This window comes from Lycium ferocissimum, chromosome 2 (assembly GCF_029784015.1).
Source record: "Lycium ferocissimum isolate CSIRO_LF1 chromosome 2, AGI_CSIRO_Lferr_CH_V1, whole genome shotgun sequence".
NCBI classification, from domain to species: Eukaryota; Viridiplantae; Streptophyta; class Magnoliopsida; order Solanales; family Solanaceae; genus Lycium; species Lycium ferocissimum.
Genome location: NC_081343.1, coordinates 47,920,460 through 47,939,029, shown reverse-complemented (window position 1 = coordinate 47,939,029; position 18,570 = coordinate 47,920,460). Strand labels below are relative to the sequence as shown.

The 18,570-nt window shown below is 35.1% G+C and overlaps 2 protein-coding genes across 2 annotated transcripts; one reads left to right on the top strand and one right to left on the bottom strand.

Annotated features, from left to right (window-relative positions):
- Positions 1–984: 984 nt before the first annotated feature.
- On the top strand, positions 985–6,167 carry LOC132041454 (UDP-arabinose 4-epimerase 1-like). Its single transcript, XM_059432170.1, has 10 exons — positions 985–1,124; positions 1,567–1,691; positions 2,154–2,267; positions 2,416–2,523; positions 2,607–2,698; positions 3,217–3,358; positions 3,467–3,561; positions 4,880–5,009; positions 5,326–5,470; positions 5,556–6,167. Exons 1-10 carry the CDS (start codon positions 1,064–1,066, stop codon positions 5,795–5,797), a joined length of 1,254 nt encoding a protein of 417 aa, XP_059288153.1. The 5' UTR covers positions 985–1,063; the 3' UTR covers positions 5,798–6,167.
- Positions 6,168–6,418: 251 nt separating this feature from the next.
- Positions 6,419–14,747, bottom strand: LOC132041446 (pentatricopeptide repeat-containing protein At1g30610, chloroplastic). Its single transcript, XM_059432162.1, has 9 exons — positions 13,872–14,747; positions 12,743–12,934; positions 12,013–12,094; positions 11,702–11,893; positions 10,749–10,862; positions 9,673–9,763; positions 9,441–9,598; positions 7,685–8,116; positions 6,419–6,883 (listed from the first exon to the last, which is right to left on the bottom strand). The coding sequence occupies exons 1-9, from the start codon at positions 14,576–14,578 to the stop codon at positions 6,515–6,517; spliced, it is 2,337 nt and encodes a 778-aa protein (XP_059288145.1). The 5' UTR covers positions 14,579–14,747; the 3' UTR covers positions 6,419–6,514.
- Positions 14,748–18,570: the final 3,823 nt, after the last annotated feature.

The following is an 18,570-nucleotide window of genomic DNA, read 5'->3' as shown; positions in this document are numbered from 1 at the left end:
GCAAGACCCCAAGGACTTAGTTCATCAGCACCACCGATACTGCACCTTCCTCCTCTTCGTACGTTTCTATTTCACCACAAAACATGATCGTGGATTCTACTCAATTCCTCCTCTTATTCACCTTTCTTATACTATAATATAAATTTCTTTCTCATTCTATAGATATAATATATACTATTTGTTAAAAACCTTTCTGTTTTCATTGGCTCTTTTGTTTCATAGATCTCTTGATCATTCAAATTCACTATATACTCTCTGATATATATGTCTTGTTTTGGAAATTGAAACTGAAAGTTTTTACTAGCTGAGGTTTTGGATGCTTTTTTGTTCTCCACTTTAACTGAAAGGTTACATTCTTGCTTTCCGCTTTTCCATTTATGTTTTTTTAATCTTCTATGGGTATGGATTTTTCTTCTAACTTGAAAAAAATGATTGTACTTTTTGGGTTCTTTCTTCATTTTCTTTTCTGGGTTGAATTCAGCTTCTTGAATTAAAAGGATTGTTCTTTAAGATTGTTATTATTTTCCTGGGTATTGTCTGATAGTTTTATGTGGGTCTAAATATTGATAAAGTTGTAAATTAATTCAGGTTTCAATTCAGCTGAAATGCTGTTTCTTTTGTTTTTTCAAGCCAGATCCTTTGGCAATTTTGAAATTAGTTATTTCCCTTCATTTTTGGTCTAGTCTACAAGTAGGTCATTTATTCCAAATGGAAATTTTTCCCATTTAGGTCCCCATTTATGGGAATATGTTTTTTTTTTTTTGGTGGGGGGTTGCAAACTTCATAGCTGAGTATGTGATAATTATGTTCTTTTTTTTTTTTAAACAAGGGCCCAGTTATTTATTGTTTTTTGTTTATGTTTTTATCTAGTTTTTGGTCTAAGTTTTAGTAATTCAAGTTTCAGTTTTTACTGATGATAATCAAAGAGTAAATTTTAATGTTTGTTGCTGCAGACTGTTAACAATTCTACATACAAGGAGGGATCTTGCTTGATCACCAGTTTCAAGCAATAGGATTTATCTATTTTGATTGTTTGCCTATTTGGCATTGAAGAGCTTCTCCAATGCTAGGCTTAGGCAGGACAAGAACTCAAACAAGGTCTAACAGATCTATGTCTCTAGGAGGTGAGCCATGTTCCTTTTCTTTTTTCTTGTTATTTACATTCTGTGGTCAATGGCGCTGGTACAATTTGTTATGAGCAAAACACTTACAATTGGCCTAGTTCTGTTTGGTTAAATCAAAAAGCGGCAGCCTGGTGCATAAAGCATCCCATGTTAGCAAGGTCCGAGGAAGGGCCGCACCCCAAGGGTTGTGATGTAGACAACCTATCCTAATGCAAGCATTAGTGGCTGCTTCCACGGCCGGGAGACAACTTTACTATTACTTCTAGGCACCCCTTCATTTAGTTAAATCATGGATGTACTATTATCTTGGCAGTTGATGCCAATGTCCAGCAGATCAATTTTGGTCCTTTGGCAATGTGGTCAACTGTCTTCATTTTCTATAAGTATTGTGAATAAAACTTGTTTTAGGGTCTAAATCAACTACTTTATTTGTAAATTGTAGGCATGGATTATGCAGATCCAAAGAAGAAGAGCAATTTCGTGGGTAAAATTCTTATGGCTGCTGTGCTAACAGCGCTATGCATTCTTATGCTCAAGCAGTCCCCAGCTTTTAATACCCCAAGCGCAGTAATTCCCTGATCCTTTACTTAATTATTTTCTCAGCTTTGTGTCAATATGCTTAGAGTCTTCTATTTAAATCTTAGTTCAATCAGCTAAGACACAAAAGCTGCTGCCATGCGAAGAGTGGTGACAATTATGTTTCTCCTACATGTCTTATATATATATATATATATCCTTATATATATATATATATATATATAGATGAAACTTGGATACATCACCTCTTCTGCACGTGAGTGCACTGTGTACTTATGGTTATGGAAGTTCTACTCTTGCTTTTGGTGGTGGTCATTTAGGGGCCTGCCATGCCCATTGCATGTATCCATATCAGATACACCAAATGCGTGTCTGTAGCCAAGTCTGTTCAGGATAGGATTAATTTGCAACAAAGATTGAAGTTCTTATGGTCTTTAAATTCTAAGTTTGCACTCAATTGTGTTTGTTTTTCTTGTTGATGCTTTCTCCTAGTTCTCTCGCCATCAACCAGGTGTTGTTCATGTCCTAGTCACCGGAGGTGCTGGCTACATTGGTTCCCATGCCGCATTACGACTTCTAAAAGAAAATTACCGGGTGACGATAGTGGTAAGTTCCCCTTTTGAAGTTGTGAATAGGTCCTTTGACAGTCATTCTTAAATGACTCTTTTCTCTACTGTTAACTTCACTTAATTGACTTATTAGCATGAAAATGTGTATGACACTTCATGAGATTTTTTTTTTACCAATTTGACAGGACAACCTCTCACGAGGAAATATAGGAGCTGTAAGGATTCTTCAAGAATTATTTCCTGAACCAGGGAGGCTTCAGTTTATATATGCTGACTTGGGGGATGCAAAAGCGGTAAACTGCAGCTGTTCTGAAACTACCTTCTTTATTTTTATTGTTATTTGGCATTCACTTATTCCCATAACCGAATTGAGCAGGTCCACCAGATATTCTCCCAGAATGCTTTTGATGCTGTGATGCATTTTGCAGCTGTAGCATATGTTGGAGAGAGCACCCTTGATCCTTTAAAGTAAGTATAGTTGATCTTTTTATAAACCTTTCCATTATAACATGTTAATGGATAGTTTCATTTGTTGCATTTTGGAAGGAAGAGAATACTAAATCTCTTACAGGGTAACCCAAAGCATCAAGTATGTACTGATATTGCATCTCTCTGTCAAAGCTGGTTGTGCGTCCAGTGTATCACTGATGTAGCATTATGTTTTCCTGCCTCGAATGATTTTTTACTCTGAATACAAGCAAATTAAGGATAACATTACTACTTTGAAATGTATGTGGATTCACATGACTTCTCTTATAGGAAAAGTGCCATTTGTTTTAGAGTGCTTGGAATTTCAATCATTTTTCTCAAACTTGTTTGGATTAAAGATATCAAACTGAAGGATCTAGCGTGTCTCCTTAGTGAGTAAGTTTTGGTGTAATTTCCATGTCATGATACTGTATAAAGTTAAATATGCATCTGGTAATCGTTTCTTTTCCTTTATCCTCCAAAACTCTTCTTCATGAGCTGCTGCATGTTCCAATCAGGTACTATCACAACATTACTTCAAATACCCTCGCTGTCGTAGAAGCTATGTCAGTTTATGGAGTCCCCACATTGATTTACTCGAGTACATGTGCGACGTATGGAGAGCCTGATAAGATGCCCATTACTGAAGAAACTCTACAGGTGAGTGTTTTAAAGGGTGTATATGCTTCTAGTACACTAGAACCATGTGAATGCCTGTCTTTTACATCAATAGTAAGCAACAGCTGAGCCTTTTTCCTCAAATTGCAGCTCCCCATTAATCCATATGGAAAAGCGAAGAAAATGGCGGAGGATATTATTTTGGATTTCCATAAGAACTCAAACATGGCTGTCATGATTTTGAGGTAGGTGTTTGATAAGTCTTGCCAATATACCCTTTCCCTTTTAGTTTCTCTGTTTTCCTTTGTATGGGAAGTAACTGTACCTATATGTTCTTTTTTTTTTTTGGTACTTACTATGCATTTCTCTGTTTTTAAATTTTTCCTGTTTTTGTGTATCATGTCTATTTATCTTCTATCTGCTAGGCTGGCAAAGGTTCTTCCAAAAGTTCCTTTTTCATAATACAAATATATTCTTTCCGTGTCAAGAATTAAATCCAGCAGTATATATCAACTCATCCTTATCAGGAAAAAGTATATATAACAACTTATAAATGGCATAATTCAAGAACATCCAGTATGTAAAAGTGAATTGATATGTTTTCATATATAAGGTCATACTGTGGGTTGTCCGCGTGCAAATAATTTCTTTCGTTAGACAACCAATTCTATGCAAGAAAATGAATTTAAAACATGCTACAGTAAAAAATATCAACTATGAAGGAATTATCACTCACTGTATTCTCGCCGAATAACTTCAATTCGCTTCCGACAATTGTCTCCTTGAAGTATCAGTTATCTAAAATATGTAAAGCAATATTCGAGTCACATGTGGGCTTATCAGATGCCAATTTCCCCCAATTAACCTATGCTTATCAGGTTACTAAATTTTTGATTTCTAGCTACTGCTATTCTCTGTCTGGCCTGAGCATACCAACAGCAGGTTTTTCAGTTTTATTCCCCAAATTTAGAACTCTAGAAGAGAATTTCAATTTATTTGATTCTAAATCTTAGTTGTTATTGCTCCCTACCCAACAAAAGGATGAATTTAGTGATGAAAGAACTTACTTGCAAAGTCAAGAATGGAGAAACTAGTTGGATCTTGAATTTTTCTTATCTGGTTCTAAGTCTCTAGCTTCTTTTATTCACTTCCTTTCCCTGTAGCTCTTTTTTTTTTTTTTTTTAATTAAGTTATCAAGTAGGTACTAAAGAAGTGGGGGTGAATAGCTTATGATTGAAGTACTCTAAAAATGGGCCAATACTTAATACCTTAGTAACTTAGATGCGTCAAGGCCCAATATTTCAGGTTGTTATACAGGCAAACTGGCATTGATTAATTTTCCTGTTAGCAAATCTTGTATTGACATTGTTAACTAACTTGAAAAAATAGCAAGTATTTCAGATGTTCTGTCCTGCTCGTCTAATTTTTAGAGCAAGTCAACCACTAAGCAAGCACTTCTTTGATCGATGGTTGAAACCTGAGTGATAACTATTGGTTGACTTGCTTTGTTTAGCACAATTGGCATTGGTCGAATTAATGATAAATTGTTTTCTAAAAACGCAGGTACTTCAATGTGATTGGTTCTGATCCAGAGGGAAGGCTAGGAGAAGCTCCCCGGCCTGAACTTCGTGAACATGGGCGAATTTCTGGTGCTTGTTATGATGCAGCTCGTGGAATCATACCTGGTCTCAAGGTCAGCCAATAATTTCTTTCTTTGTACTCGTGATTGTTGAATTGTCAGAAAATGATTATGTATTAAGCAGTTTCATATCTACCAGAAAATTTATCCGGTTCTTATGAGTGAAATTCATATGAATAAAGTTAACTGGCTATTCCATTCTGATTTCCAATCGCCATTGTCACTCTTAATAACAAGCAAAAGAAAAACATACGGCTGTTGTATCCACGATTATTTTAATATGGGGTAGGGGGAGCTGAAATGTGTCAATGATAACATGAATAGTTATGAATCTGTCCTCGTCTCTAAGCTGTTTTGTTTCGTCATGCAGGTTAGAGGAACAGACTATAAGACAGCAGATGGTACATGCATTAGGGATTATATAGATGTCACTGATCTGGTTGATGCTCATGTGAAAGCTCTTGAAAAGGCAAGGCCTGGGAAGGTGGGAATCTACAACGTTGGAACCGGAAAAGGTAAGGTGTTCCTTCTTTTATCATCATATTCAGTTTCACTTTGAAGCCTAGTTTCTCATTCCGTTCTTTTGGTCTCCGAGAATAGGTAGATCAGTGAAAGAATTCGTGGAGGCTTGCAAGGCAGCCACTGGGGTTCCGATCAAAGTTGACTTCCTTCCTCGTCGACCTGGTGATTATGCAGAAGTCTTTAGTGATCCAACTAAGGCAAGGCTTGAACTGAACTGGACAGCCAAACACACCGATCTTCAAGAGAGTTTGCAGGTCGCATGGAGATGGCAGAAGTCGCACCTTAATGGTTATAGTTCATCTCTGGTCAAGTCTTCATAATGCATTGACAACTTATCGTTGTAGAAGACTGACATGAACCCATCACGCAGCTTAGCTTATCGTTGATTTATTAGCATTGCTAGAGTAGGTTTTTGGAAAGCTAAAGGGGGTTCTATATTTATTCGTTCGTCCAGATTGAATACATAAAGGAGTTTTGTGTATTAGCCAGCCTATTTATCCACCCATTTATTATGTGTATCTTAGTTTAGTAAAACAGATATTTAGATCAATAATAGTTCCGGGCCAGGTATAGTTTCTATCCTCATCTGTGCTCAGAATTTGTTGCGTGTTTTATTCTTTTGTTTGTGTATATAAATAACTGGTTATTATTGTTGCTCCTCTGTTGGCGAAATGAGAACTGTTTCAGACATCCTCTAGTTTTACACAAGTGACAAATTACGTAAATTTGAAATCTGCATGCACTTGAGTTGTATGGACAAGACTCGGGGTCCTACAATCCAAATTTAGTAAATTTGAAATCTGCATGTACTTGAGTTGTATGGACAAGACTCGGGGTCCTACAATCCAAATTTAGATCAATTTTGGCAGATTAACTTTATTGCATAAGTTCTTATTGAGCTAGACAATCAAATATAATTATGCTGACTAAAGAATAGTGGGTTATGAACTTGACCAAACTCTTAACAAATAGAGCACTCGTTCAAGATCAGAACATATAGTTTAAGATGATCTTTTTTCTTTTGGGGTGGAGCAAAATTAGCTAATTAGAGCTGTTTCACTATGAACTCTATCAACTTTTGCTGATCTAGTTCTCAAAAATTCTTTACAAGAAGCCATCAGATTGTTAAGTATTCTGCTGTCATTTCTGGCAACCTGGCTCACCTCCTGTAGCAATCTGAAAAAAGTAGCATCTGATAATCTGTCAGAATTTTCCACAAAAAAATTCATCCAAAACTTGGTAGAAAATGCCTGCGACTCAGCAGAAGGATAATCAGTAACACAAGCCAAGGCTGCAGCAACGTTGCCTCTTTCAAGCTGCATGCGGAACATTTCTTTGACTAGTGGCACTGGCGGAACCCGATCCGCCCGAGCCAAGTCCTTCCATGTTGCTTCTAATAATTTCACCTGAAGAGGTCAGTGTAGAATAGTCATAATTATTACTAGCTATCATCAGCCAAAAGAATGAAGTGGGAAATAACAAGAGTCGAACCAAAACAACCTTGGAGTTACTTTAGTATACTGGTCAATAGATTGATATGAACAAACCAAGGATACTATTACATGGTAAAAGGAAAGTAATCTTTTTAATGATGGTGGTGTTCAAGCAAGCTTTCGCACACCTCGACTGTTCCACCGGGTACCTACCACCTCCCAGCCCAGCATTGGTATTGGGTAATGCTGACCACCAAAGCTTAGGTAGATGGGAAGAAATCAACCTATGCTGGAGGATGGAAACCTCCTAATGTAACAGGAAGTATCTTCTCAAGCCTCCATTAACTTCTAAACTCAAAAACTTCCATGAATTGACATGGAAAGAGAGTGCCAACCACCACTTTCCCTCTCTATTTCTATCTTGTTCCTAGCGGTAGATAAACAATCAGAAATGGTGACCATTGGCTCGTCATTGTACCTGGCATAAAGTGTGTATAATACGCGCCTACTGAAAATGATAATTAACGATTTGAACTCCACGTATATGACCCTAGTAATCAAAAGAATCCTCTTGTGTCTGCTGGTTTCTCATTCGAGAAACAGCATAATCCCAGTTTTCATTGAGCAAATCTTTTCTATAACAAAATGCTGGTTATACTTCAAAGAACAGAAAGTTGTAGAAATTTTTGACAGTCCATACCATGATCGGCTAAATTAAATTTCACATCGAATTTCACACATAGGAGAACTGAATACTGAGTCATCAAAGAGTACCTTTCCAGCCCTGCAGGAGTCTAGTACTATCTGCATGTGACGTTTTGCGTTGAAGTGGTGTCCATATTTCAGCATATGTGAGTAGGCAAACTCGAGATCATCCCATTTCTTCCCAGCAGCCCATGCATCCAGCATCAAGTTGAATGTGTAGACATCCGGAAAAACTTTATCCTTGCCGTCCAATTTATTGCTAATAGAGTTACCATTACCCAATAACTTGAAAAACATTTGCTTTGCTTCTTCAAACATCCCACTATCTAGATAAGCTTTTAGCATTATATTGTAAGTAATCAAATTTGGGGAGCAAAACTGGTGCATGTGGTTGAAGATGTATGCTCCACTCTGAATGTCTCCAGAGTCCAGACAGGCTTGAATTAGACCAGTGTAAGTCACCACTAGAGGCTTGGTAGCAACTTTGCATATTTTTTCCATCTGTTCCAGAGTAGAAGATGGAACCAAAAATAGAAAGGAACATTAGTATTCAACTGAAGGTCTTTCTGGAGATAATTAAGATAAGTCATGTAAGTATAAATATGTTTTTAGAGTACATTTAAGCAAGACAAGTCACGTATGTACCAATACATTATCTGAGGATACATCGCCCTCGTTCTGAAATAAAAGCCATAAACTGACTACTGTATCATGGAAGAAAGTAATGGAACTACAAGAACTTTCATTTGGTATTTTGGCCTAAATTCTTTGCTCCGTGATACTCAAATCAAAACCTCTTTTTGATGACTGAATGCATCTCTAAAGTCCCATATTTAATAATGTCGGAAAGGTAATGGATATCGTAATGGATCTACCAGGAAACAATCCGAGACAAATACTGCTTTAATATTGGATGCTCAAAATTTCATGGTAATGGCCTGGCTAATCACTTCGATGGATGACAAAATTAATGAGAGTTTCATGTGCTACAAAACCGTCAAAGTAGATACAGGAACCAACCAAGACAGAATACTGGAATCTACAGAACTAACAGCAGTTATTTGAACTGCGCAACAAGGTCCTGAATATCAATCAGTTGAAAATCAATGTAACAATTTATTTTAGTTCATTTTAACAATTTATTTTACTTCACTATAAAAATTATGGCACGAAGTTTTATTCCATCAGAATTAATGGTTGTGATCAGGATGAATTTAGAACTTAGAGTTACTAGAAAATGGTAAGCAAGGAGTCCACTTTTCTGGACACTAACTCGATACATCGGATTTGACTTTAATGCTTTAAAAGTCACAGGATCTCCCAGCACACTGATAAAGTTCTTGATGAACAAATGAGCACTAACCTCTTCAGCAAACTAAGAGTGAAGTAGTAAAACAGAGAATACAAAATTACTTGAGATAATCTTAGAGAAGCAGTGCTTAGCATTTAGAATAATATGAGGATTGAGTACATATTAGGTTTTCTGTGGGTGTCTTTGCAGTCCAACAAGATAGCTTATGATTATTTGTTAGCAATTGATATAAACAATAAATTGTAGTGAATTTGCATTAACGTACGTATGAATGCTCTCCTTTATAATCAATTGCATTTAACTTCTAATAGTATATAGTCAGAAACAGAATCAATTACCACACGAACCCCCGTTGTGATATTTTAAGAGGAATATCAACTTTACTGAAACGTGATTACGTCCTTTTATTTGATGTCTAATAGCATATATGAATATTCAAGATAGATCATAGGGTCCTGAAACAGAGTGGCATAATAGAACAAGATCAATGAGAGCTAAATACAAGAAACGTACTTGCATCAGCGCTTCTTCACACCTCCCTGCACTACAAAGACAACGAGCAAGGTCATAATACAAACTGGCAGTGCCCACGATTCCCCGTCCTTCCATGTCTTTTACAGCCAGTAAGGCCTCGTCTGTTTTTCCTTCCTTCCAAAGAGTATCCACAAGAACTAAGTGCATCAAAGACAACTTAATTCAGCAAAAATCTTTTGCAGCATGTCAACAAAGCACATTTCTGCGTTACCTTTATAGGTTAAAGCATTGGGAACGCATGACTTTTGCATTTTCTTGAAAAAATCATGAACCAAATTGTATTTGCCACATTCGAACATGACCTGGATGAACACTTCAGTTTAGCTATTGGTATAATCAAACAAATCTCCATAACTAATATGTTCTAGGCAAACATTAAAACCCGCATAAAAGGCACCTTACCCCACCCCAACCCAAAGTATTTAGAGGGGGGGGGGGGGTAAAAAAGAGAATGGTCCTTTCACAACAATATGAGGAATGAGTAAAGGGCCATTCAGCTAGACAGCTATGCTATAAGATTCTCTCCTTTTTTTTCCTCCTCCATTCGCATACTCAATATGCTATAGCTTCTTCCTTCTTTTCTCATTTACAGCTTTAATATTGAAATAAAATTTAAAGCACAAAAGCTGCATATCATGAAAAAATGATCAGAAGTAAGAAATAGGATACATTATTGACAGTTCTCCTAAATATAATCAATATTAAATTGATCGGCTGTAATCTTTTTCCAGATAGAAGTTGTAGTTGGACATGTACATGTGTAGATGTCTTTCAACATATTTATGAAAACTTGCTCTTCTAATTTCCTTGGTGAGTGGATATCCAAGAAGTTTCAAGCTCTTCGGCTCGCTTTTTGCAGTGCAAAGGGACAAAATAGATAAGGAGCTTCTGATGTTATTGATATGTATCTCTTAGAAGCTATCTGCTATACCAAATACATCTTGTCATCTTGCAGATAATCTTTTCATTTTTCCTTGATGAAGATAGGAATCACATCATAAGAAGAAAAATGCAGCAGTGTAATTTCCCATATCAAGGCCAGCATACACCAATTAATGCTAGATCTCAATGGTTATACAAAACATGAGATGCAAGTTCATGCGAGTATTTGCAAACAAATGTCAGGAAACCTCAAACGGGAGCTCTGATTGAAGCTAATTTAGGTGGAAGTGACTCTTAGTGAAGAGAGAAAATACAAAAAGAGAAACAATTTATTATCCTTCTAAACTATGTCACCCCACACTAAACATCTGCAGAAAAGGGGAAAGAAAAGAAAAAGATGATTACCTCCATGACTAATCCATATGTTGTTATTGAGGGCTGCTGGTCCCGGAGCTTTAGCTGTTGCAGTACCCAAAAGGCACCCTCCCAGCTTTTACGGCGAACACAGGCATTTAGCACCTACAAGAAAAGAACAAAATCATTCTCATAAAGTTGCCATTTGAACAAAACTGAAATATACTGGCACCTATAAACAAAGAGCAAAATCATTCTAATGAAGTTAGCATTGGAACCAAATTGAAATATACAGACTTCCAGCAGAAATTAATTGCAGCACATTTATGCATCAAGAATAAAAATTACACAAGAACTTCAATCAAGAATATATCACAGATTATTAGGAAGGATTCCACATCGCTTTGGGTGTAACTTTATGATTTTCTACTCTCCTTTCAGTTAATAATAGAATTCAGCAACCAAGTCCTTATCATATGTATTTACTTACTTGAAGGGTTTATAGCTCAGAAAGGAACTCTGTCAAAGAGACATATTTTAGCAAAACAAGTTCAGCATCCAGGGAGCAATAGCACTGAGTTAAAATGATTGCTTCAAATTTTGATACTTGGCTTCTATAGGGAAGTAGAGATGCATAATTTACTGAATGTAGTGCTAATTGAATGAGGAAAATCGTTGATGCATTAACCATTTAGTTATAGATCGTCAGTACTATTTTCTAGATATAGCAACGTTAAATTACCAATGCCATACTGAATTCTTTTCTCATTTGGCTTCTAATTCTGCTTTGTTTTTCTTGTATCTATCTCAATTATCTTTTTCTTAAATTCGGAAGACACTAAGCTCTCATTCTTTACTGAGCAGCAGAAGTTCCCAGCATGATGGTGAAACAAAATGACCCTGCTATCTTATGTCAAATGATAAGGCAGTCAGAGCCACAAGTGCATTTAACCAAGAACAATCCCCAACTTTGGTCCCTTCTGGTGCACCCTTTCAATACTTACAGCGTTATAGACAACAACATCCGGCTCAAGCCGTGGATCAAACTTCTCAATAATATTAGTCTTGAACTTCTTTTTGGGTGGTGATCGCATGGTATCGATGACGTCAAATAGTTCCTTCATATGTCCTGCTTGCCCAAGAGTGACAGCAATACAACGGTAAGCCACAAGGTCTGGATACGATGATATGTGCTCCTAGGAAATGAGTCGAGGTTGGATGTATTAGTTACATATCACACAATTCATCTCAATAGGAAACAAGATGTTGATTAAAGGAGAGACCAAGTGATGGAAAGAAAGTTTATAGGTGTTACCTGCATTGCATGAAACAAGTTTAGTGCTTCCACTGGCCTCCTTGCCTTCCCCAATGCATCCAGTGCAGCTGTGTAAATATATCTTGCAAAAGAATTTAATCATAGGATCCATCAGCATCGATTTTCCATTAGGACTTTGACCCTAGACCTACCAGAAAAAGGATAGGAAGGATGTGCCACCAAAAATATAATTCAAAACTTTGAACAATTTCAGAAGATTCATAAAGGAAAAATCAGTTAGTATTTGACAAAGAACCTAACGGAATTTAACAAGCTGTAACAGGAATCAAAGTTTTCCAAAATGGTGTCAACCGGTAATAAATTTAGAAGGTCAGGTAGGTTCTTTTGAGAGTTTCATGTAAAATGCTTTCCTAAGACACATTTAAAAGAAGTTGCAGATCCATGGAAGGATTCATTGATGCAGATATAAATAAAAAATCAAGCATACCACAACAAAAACAAATGCACTGACAAATTTTTAGATAGGAAGCACCGTTATTTCACTTTTTCACATATTGAAAGTAATTATGATAACATCATGATACACAGCTAACTGTAACGCAGGCATCAACACCACATCTAAATCAATCAACTATACCTGAATCCCAAATAAAAAATATACAAATATATTTCAGGAATCGCTAAGACATTGCACTATCTCAATACACTAAAAGGGCTGTCAAGTTCCCTACGGGAAGAGGAGTAGGAGAAATGATCATAGAAAAGATACCTTAACTTGTGTGACTTGAAGCGTTCACGTGAACGAAGCCACTCAATGACTTGCAGCACCCGTCTCCAATTTCCCAATCTGCCCAATATTTGGATAATCCTCAAGATAGAATGATCTGAGAATTTAATCTGAGCACTTCGCATCATTTGAGAGAACATCCACTCAGGCATGTCAATGTCTGCACCATTTAGACTGTAAGAGTAAAATATTTTATTACGAGTCAGAAAAGAAAATTTTACTAACGAACTACCAACTGTTTTGCAATTTTAGAGGATCCTTAATGGCTGCAACATAAGTCCTTTTTTCGGTGATAAACATTAGTCCTTTCATTTTTCAATTTTGTAGTGTTTGTTATGGCTGGGAAGGAGATCCCGGAATTGACTTATTTTCATAACTTCATAGAAAAGGCGCTGTTTTTTTTGGTAAGGTTTGCAGACGATGGGGCCATAAGTGTCACTCAAGCATAGAGCTGCCCTTTAAGCACCATTCATTGTCAAAAGTAACTAGCTTTCGGAGATTCTTATCCAAGAAGAAAAAAAATACTGGGCATGACAAAGCAAACGGTTGCAATAAAGCACTAACAAGCACCGTGCTTCCACAATCTACCAACTAACATTTGACTCTAGAAAACAAACTTTAAATCAAACCTAAACTGGAGAAAATGCTTAACGCTTGTTCTGTAACAATGTACCAATGTCCCCGTGGTTCAAAGACATACATGTTTACTTTTGTCTAAGTTAAGCATAGAGCTACCCTTTAAGCACCACTGAATGTCAAAGGTAACTAGTTTCTGGAGATTCTTATCAAAAAAGAAAAGCAGAAGGACATGTTTTTTTTTTTTTTTGATCAAGTAAAAGTATTTTCATTCATAAACATGGCCAAAGAACGACCGTATACAAGGGATATACCAAAAGATAAAGAATCTACAAAATATGATTCTCTACAAACTCCACCCAATCCTCTATACAACTAGGAACTTTCTGATTACACCAAAAGAAAATAAGGGAGCGAAGACTACTCCTCAATTGAGAAAAGCAGAAGGACATGTTAAAGAAACAATACTACCAAATGAGGAAATTATCAAATAGGAAAACATACTAATCAAAATGCAGCACTGGAAATAACTCACCACTTTGCAAGCTTTTGGATTCTCTCTTCCATCTCAGCCTTAGTAACTCTTGGCTTATCATAAGCATCTCCATCCATTGACTTAAAAGCTTCTCTTTCCATGCTCACCATCTCATCAACATGCCTTTCCTTACTTATTATGCTCTCTCTTTTCTGATTCTTCACCATTCTAAATTCCAATTTCCCACCACTACCCTTCTCTTTCACAACTCCAACTCCTTCATATTTCTCCTTCTCAGACTTTCCAAATTTACCCTTTTCTTCACTTTCCTTTCTTCTAACACTATCAAATTTACCCTTTTCTTCACTTTCCCTTCTTCTAACACTATCAAATTTACCCTTTTCTTCACTGTCCTTTCTTCTAACACTATCAAATTTATCCTTTTCTTCACTTTTCTTTCTTCTAATAACACTATCCCTTTGTTTCTTTTCTTTCACAGACTCCATAGCTTTCAGATATTCATTAAATGAAGGCTTGAATTCAAGCTCTTCTCTATCAACTATCCCATTATCTAAGCTACAAGCAACTATTCTCTTCTGTTTCTTCACCCTTTTCTTTACCAGGGAAATTTCCAAAAAGGGTGTCTCAGAAAGTGAAAATCTTGATGAAAAACAAGGGCAACGAAGGTAATTTGAACCAAAAACTCCATTGAAATCAGTACAAGAAGAAGCTCCAAATAGAGCTTCTGTTAAGATAATTGCCACCATGTCAAATCAAACTACGCATCAAAGGCTGCAACTTTTTCTCTTCTTGGTTTGGTCTTTTGGTTGCTGGTGAAAAAAGATTGGATTTTTTCGGCTAATAGTTGTAAATGTTCAGTGCTTTTGGTTATAGCCAAAATGGCCCATTTTGCTGTGTCACTTCCGGTGAGAGAATGACAAAAATGGCCTCTTATCTTTGGTATAGGTTTAAAGTAGTTACTTAAGTATCAATTAAGCGGTTTTGGTCTTTTAAATTTACCAAACGTGAGCATTTTTAGTATTTGTTAGATTTTTACTAAACTCTAATTATTAAATTTAATTGGGAACGTGAAAATAAAAAATATTTATCGGGAGTTCATATTTAAAAATACATATTTTATAGTTTATGTTGCTTTTGATTTATTTCAAAAGTCTAGAGCAATTTTATGAGATGCAATTTTTGTTATATTTTTATTTTTTTTTGCCTATTTTTTGTGAACTTTTTATGCTGCGGTTTTTAGAAATTTGACAGAAATTTCTGGTATGTCTGTTAAATATTTTTTCAAGGTTCTGGTTAAATTTAACTATCGGAGTTCAGTAAATATCATCTGACAAAGACCAAAAATGTTCACATTTGCAAACTTAAAGGACCAAAACTGCTTAATTGATACCTAAAGGTCTATTTTGAACCTACAGACCATTTTTGTCATTCCACTTCTGGTATCGGGTCCAAGTACAGGTAGATTAGAGGGTTAGCTCTTTTAGTTGGAAGAAAATAAATATACTTGATTATTTTAAAACAATTATAATTGTGTTTAATTAGTATAATAACTTTTAATACATTTATAACTATGACTATTTTTCTTGAATGAATGATAGCTAATACTCTTTAAACCAAAAGAATGAGCGGATATTCTTGAATATTGTCAAATTATATTGTCAAATTGGATTTATAAATCGTACTTTCAATACAAATCACATCTTTAAACATGGTTTACAATAGATTCAAATGCGATTTACAAGTCGCTTCCTAAAGTGCATTTCACAAGTTGCATTTATGAAGTTATACGCGTGATTAATAATATATAAATTGATAATACAGAGATTATGAATGTAAGGAACGTAATACATAAAATATTTCTTATCAATGTTTAGTATGGTATATTACAAATTACTATAAATGTATAATTTTAAAAATATTTTTATTTTTTACAAAATTAAAATTTGTTTACTATTATGAGAGTTAGTTGTTTGTCATTTCAGCATTTTTAATCCATGTCTTACGAATACTCATGTTATACATATATTATGAGAAAAATAAAGGTAGCAATAAAAAATAACATAAATTAGTGTTTGATTCTATTGGGAGTAGAGGTGGCAAGTTGAGTCCATATTTAGAAAATTAGCTCATTTTACCCACATATAAGTGAGTTGGGTCACTCATATTTTAAGTGGGTAAATATGGGTTTCAAGTCTCTCTTTAACCCATAAAAATATGGGCAAATATGGGTAAAATATGAGTATCCATATAAGAACACACAAGACCCAATAACAACTCATTTTGAAAATGAGAAATTTCTTTCTTACCTCCCACCCCACCATGCCGCCCCACCCCACACACTTTTTTTTAATTTCATGTACTTTTTTTTTTATTTTTTATAAAAAGCTTATAAAAAAGGAAAAAAAAAAAATTCTTACCTCCCACTCCGATCCCTACCCCCACCCCCATCATACCCCCCCCCCCCAAAATTCAATTTCATATATTTTACCTTTATAAAATTTTATAAAAAATGAAAAGAAAAATTCTTACGCCCCCCCCCCTCCACGACCCCCCCTCATGCCTCTCCGCCCCCCCCCCCCCCCTCCGCCCAAAAAAAATCAATTTCAAATATTTTACTTTTATAAAAGTTTAATAAAAAATGGAAAAAAAAATTCTTACCCACCCGCCCCACCCCCTCCACGACCCCCCTCCCCCCCCCCCAACCAAATTTCAATTTTCATATATATTACTTCTATAAAGAAATTATAAATAATGGAAAAAAATTTCTAGTCCCCCACCCACCCCTCCCCTACCTCCACCCCCTCCTCCCTACCTCAAAAAAATCAATTTCATATATTTTACTTTTATAAAAAAATTATAATAAATGAAGAAAAAAAAATTCTTACCCCCACCCCTCACCCCTGAAATTTATATGAAAAAATTAATTTAACTTAACAAAAGAAAAAAACTATAAACATACACTTGAAATAATATTACACTTGTATAATATGGGTTAATCCATAACCAACTCAGTCATTTATCACCCAACCCATATTTACCACATAAAATATGAGCGGTTTGAAACCCAACCCATTTTTGTTCAAACCATTTTCAACCAAACCAAATCCAACCAAACTCATCCATTTGTCACCCCTAATTTGGAGCTTAAATTTCCTCCATGCCCAACCAAACGAACCTCAATGCATATAATATGTGATGTGTATTCAAACATCAGTTTTTAATTTCGTGTAATAAACTGTAAGGTGAATACCACTAAGTACGATTATAATATCACTCAACGTTAGATATAAATACCGTGGAAAGGGGAAGGATGATGATGAGATTGAAAGGCATAAAATGGCGGGTGGAGAGTAAAATAAGCGATACAATAGATGAAAGAGAGTGAAGAATTGTTTGAGAGAGAGGTCGTCCAAGTAATGGCTGTTATTGTATTGAGGAAATGGTTTCACTTTTTATGATAATTTTATAGGGAAAAGGACACATATGGCCATCCGGGTGGAACTATTGACCCCCGATGACCCAAAAATCTTAAAAGTCATTTTTTAGCCTTTTGAAAATAATTTCACTTTCAAGCAATTTTTCAACTAATCCCATCATATGTATATAAATTGTATCATTGATGTATATATGTATCACTATTGTATATGTATAGAAAATATATCATATGTATAGATTATATTATTATTGTATAGAATATGTATCACAACTGTATATGTATAGAGAAAATGTATCACATGTATAGAAAATATATCATTGTTGTATAATTTGTGAATATATAAATGTATAATCAATGTATAATTTCTATTTAATAAAAATGTTTAATTAATGTATACTTAGTAGGCGTTTGGCCATGAAAATCAAATATTTTTCACTTCATTTGGTATTTTGGAGTTGGAGTTGAAGATGAAGTTATGTTTGGTTATAGTTTTTGTAAAGAATATTTGGTTGTTTGAATGTATTGAAAGTGAAAATAAGGTTTTTGGTGTTTTCCAAATTCCAAATACAACGTTGTATTTGAAATTTTCATGGCCAAACGTTGATTTTCAAATAAAGTGAAAACGTTTTCCGGAAAAAAGTGAAAAAGTTTCATGGCCAAACGGGCCCTTAGAAAACATATCATAGGCGTTTAATTTCTGTTTAATAAATGTATACTTACTAATTATACACATATTATACATGTTTTGGGATATTTTTTGAAGTCTCAATATGAATTTTTTTGTCTATCTTTAGTGGCCACTTTTTCATCTATTGTGGCGACTTTAGTCTTGTTCTTTTTGTACCAAATCTTTTGGTGACGACTTTTCGCTCTTTTGTGGTGACTTCACAAAAAGTCTTTTTTTTTAAGTAAAACTTACATGAATTACCTTTTAATAGTTTAGTAATTGGTATAGGCTACAAGTTGAAGATTTATAATTCGTAGGCTAACTTTTTAATTTGTATTTGTTGTATCTCGCATTTTTGAAATACAGTGAAATATAGCGAAATACAGAGAAATACAAAATACATTAGAGTAAATTTAGGCTCTATTTTTGGAACATATTTTTTTTAAAAAAAATTCTGAGAGAAAAAATAGGCTATATTTGTGGAACATAATATTCTTTTCCTTTTAAATTAGTAAGTCAAATTAAACCAACCATATTTCACACTAATCACTGAAGAGTAAAATCAGGCCCTATTTATGGAACAGTTTTTTTTTTTTTTTTTAAATTATGGGATTCAATTTAAAACTTCGCATAAA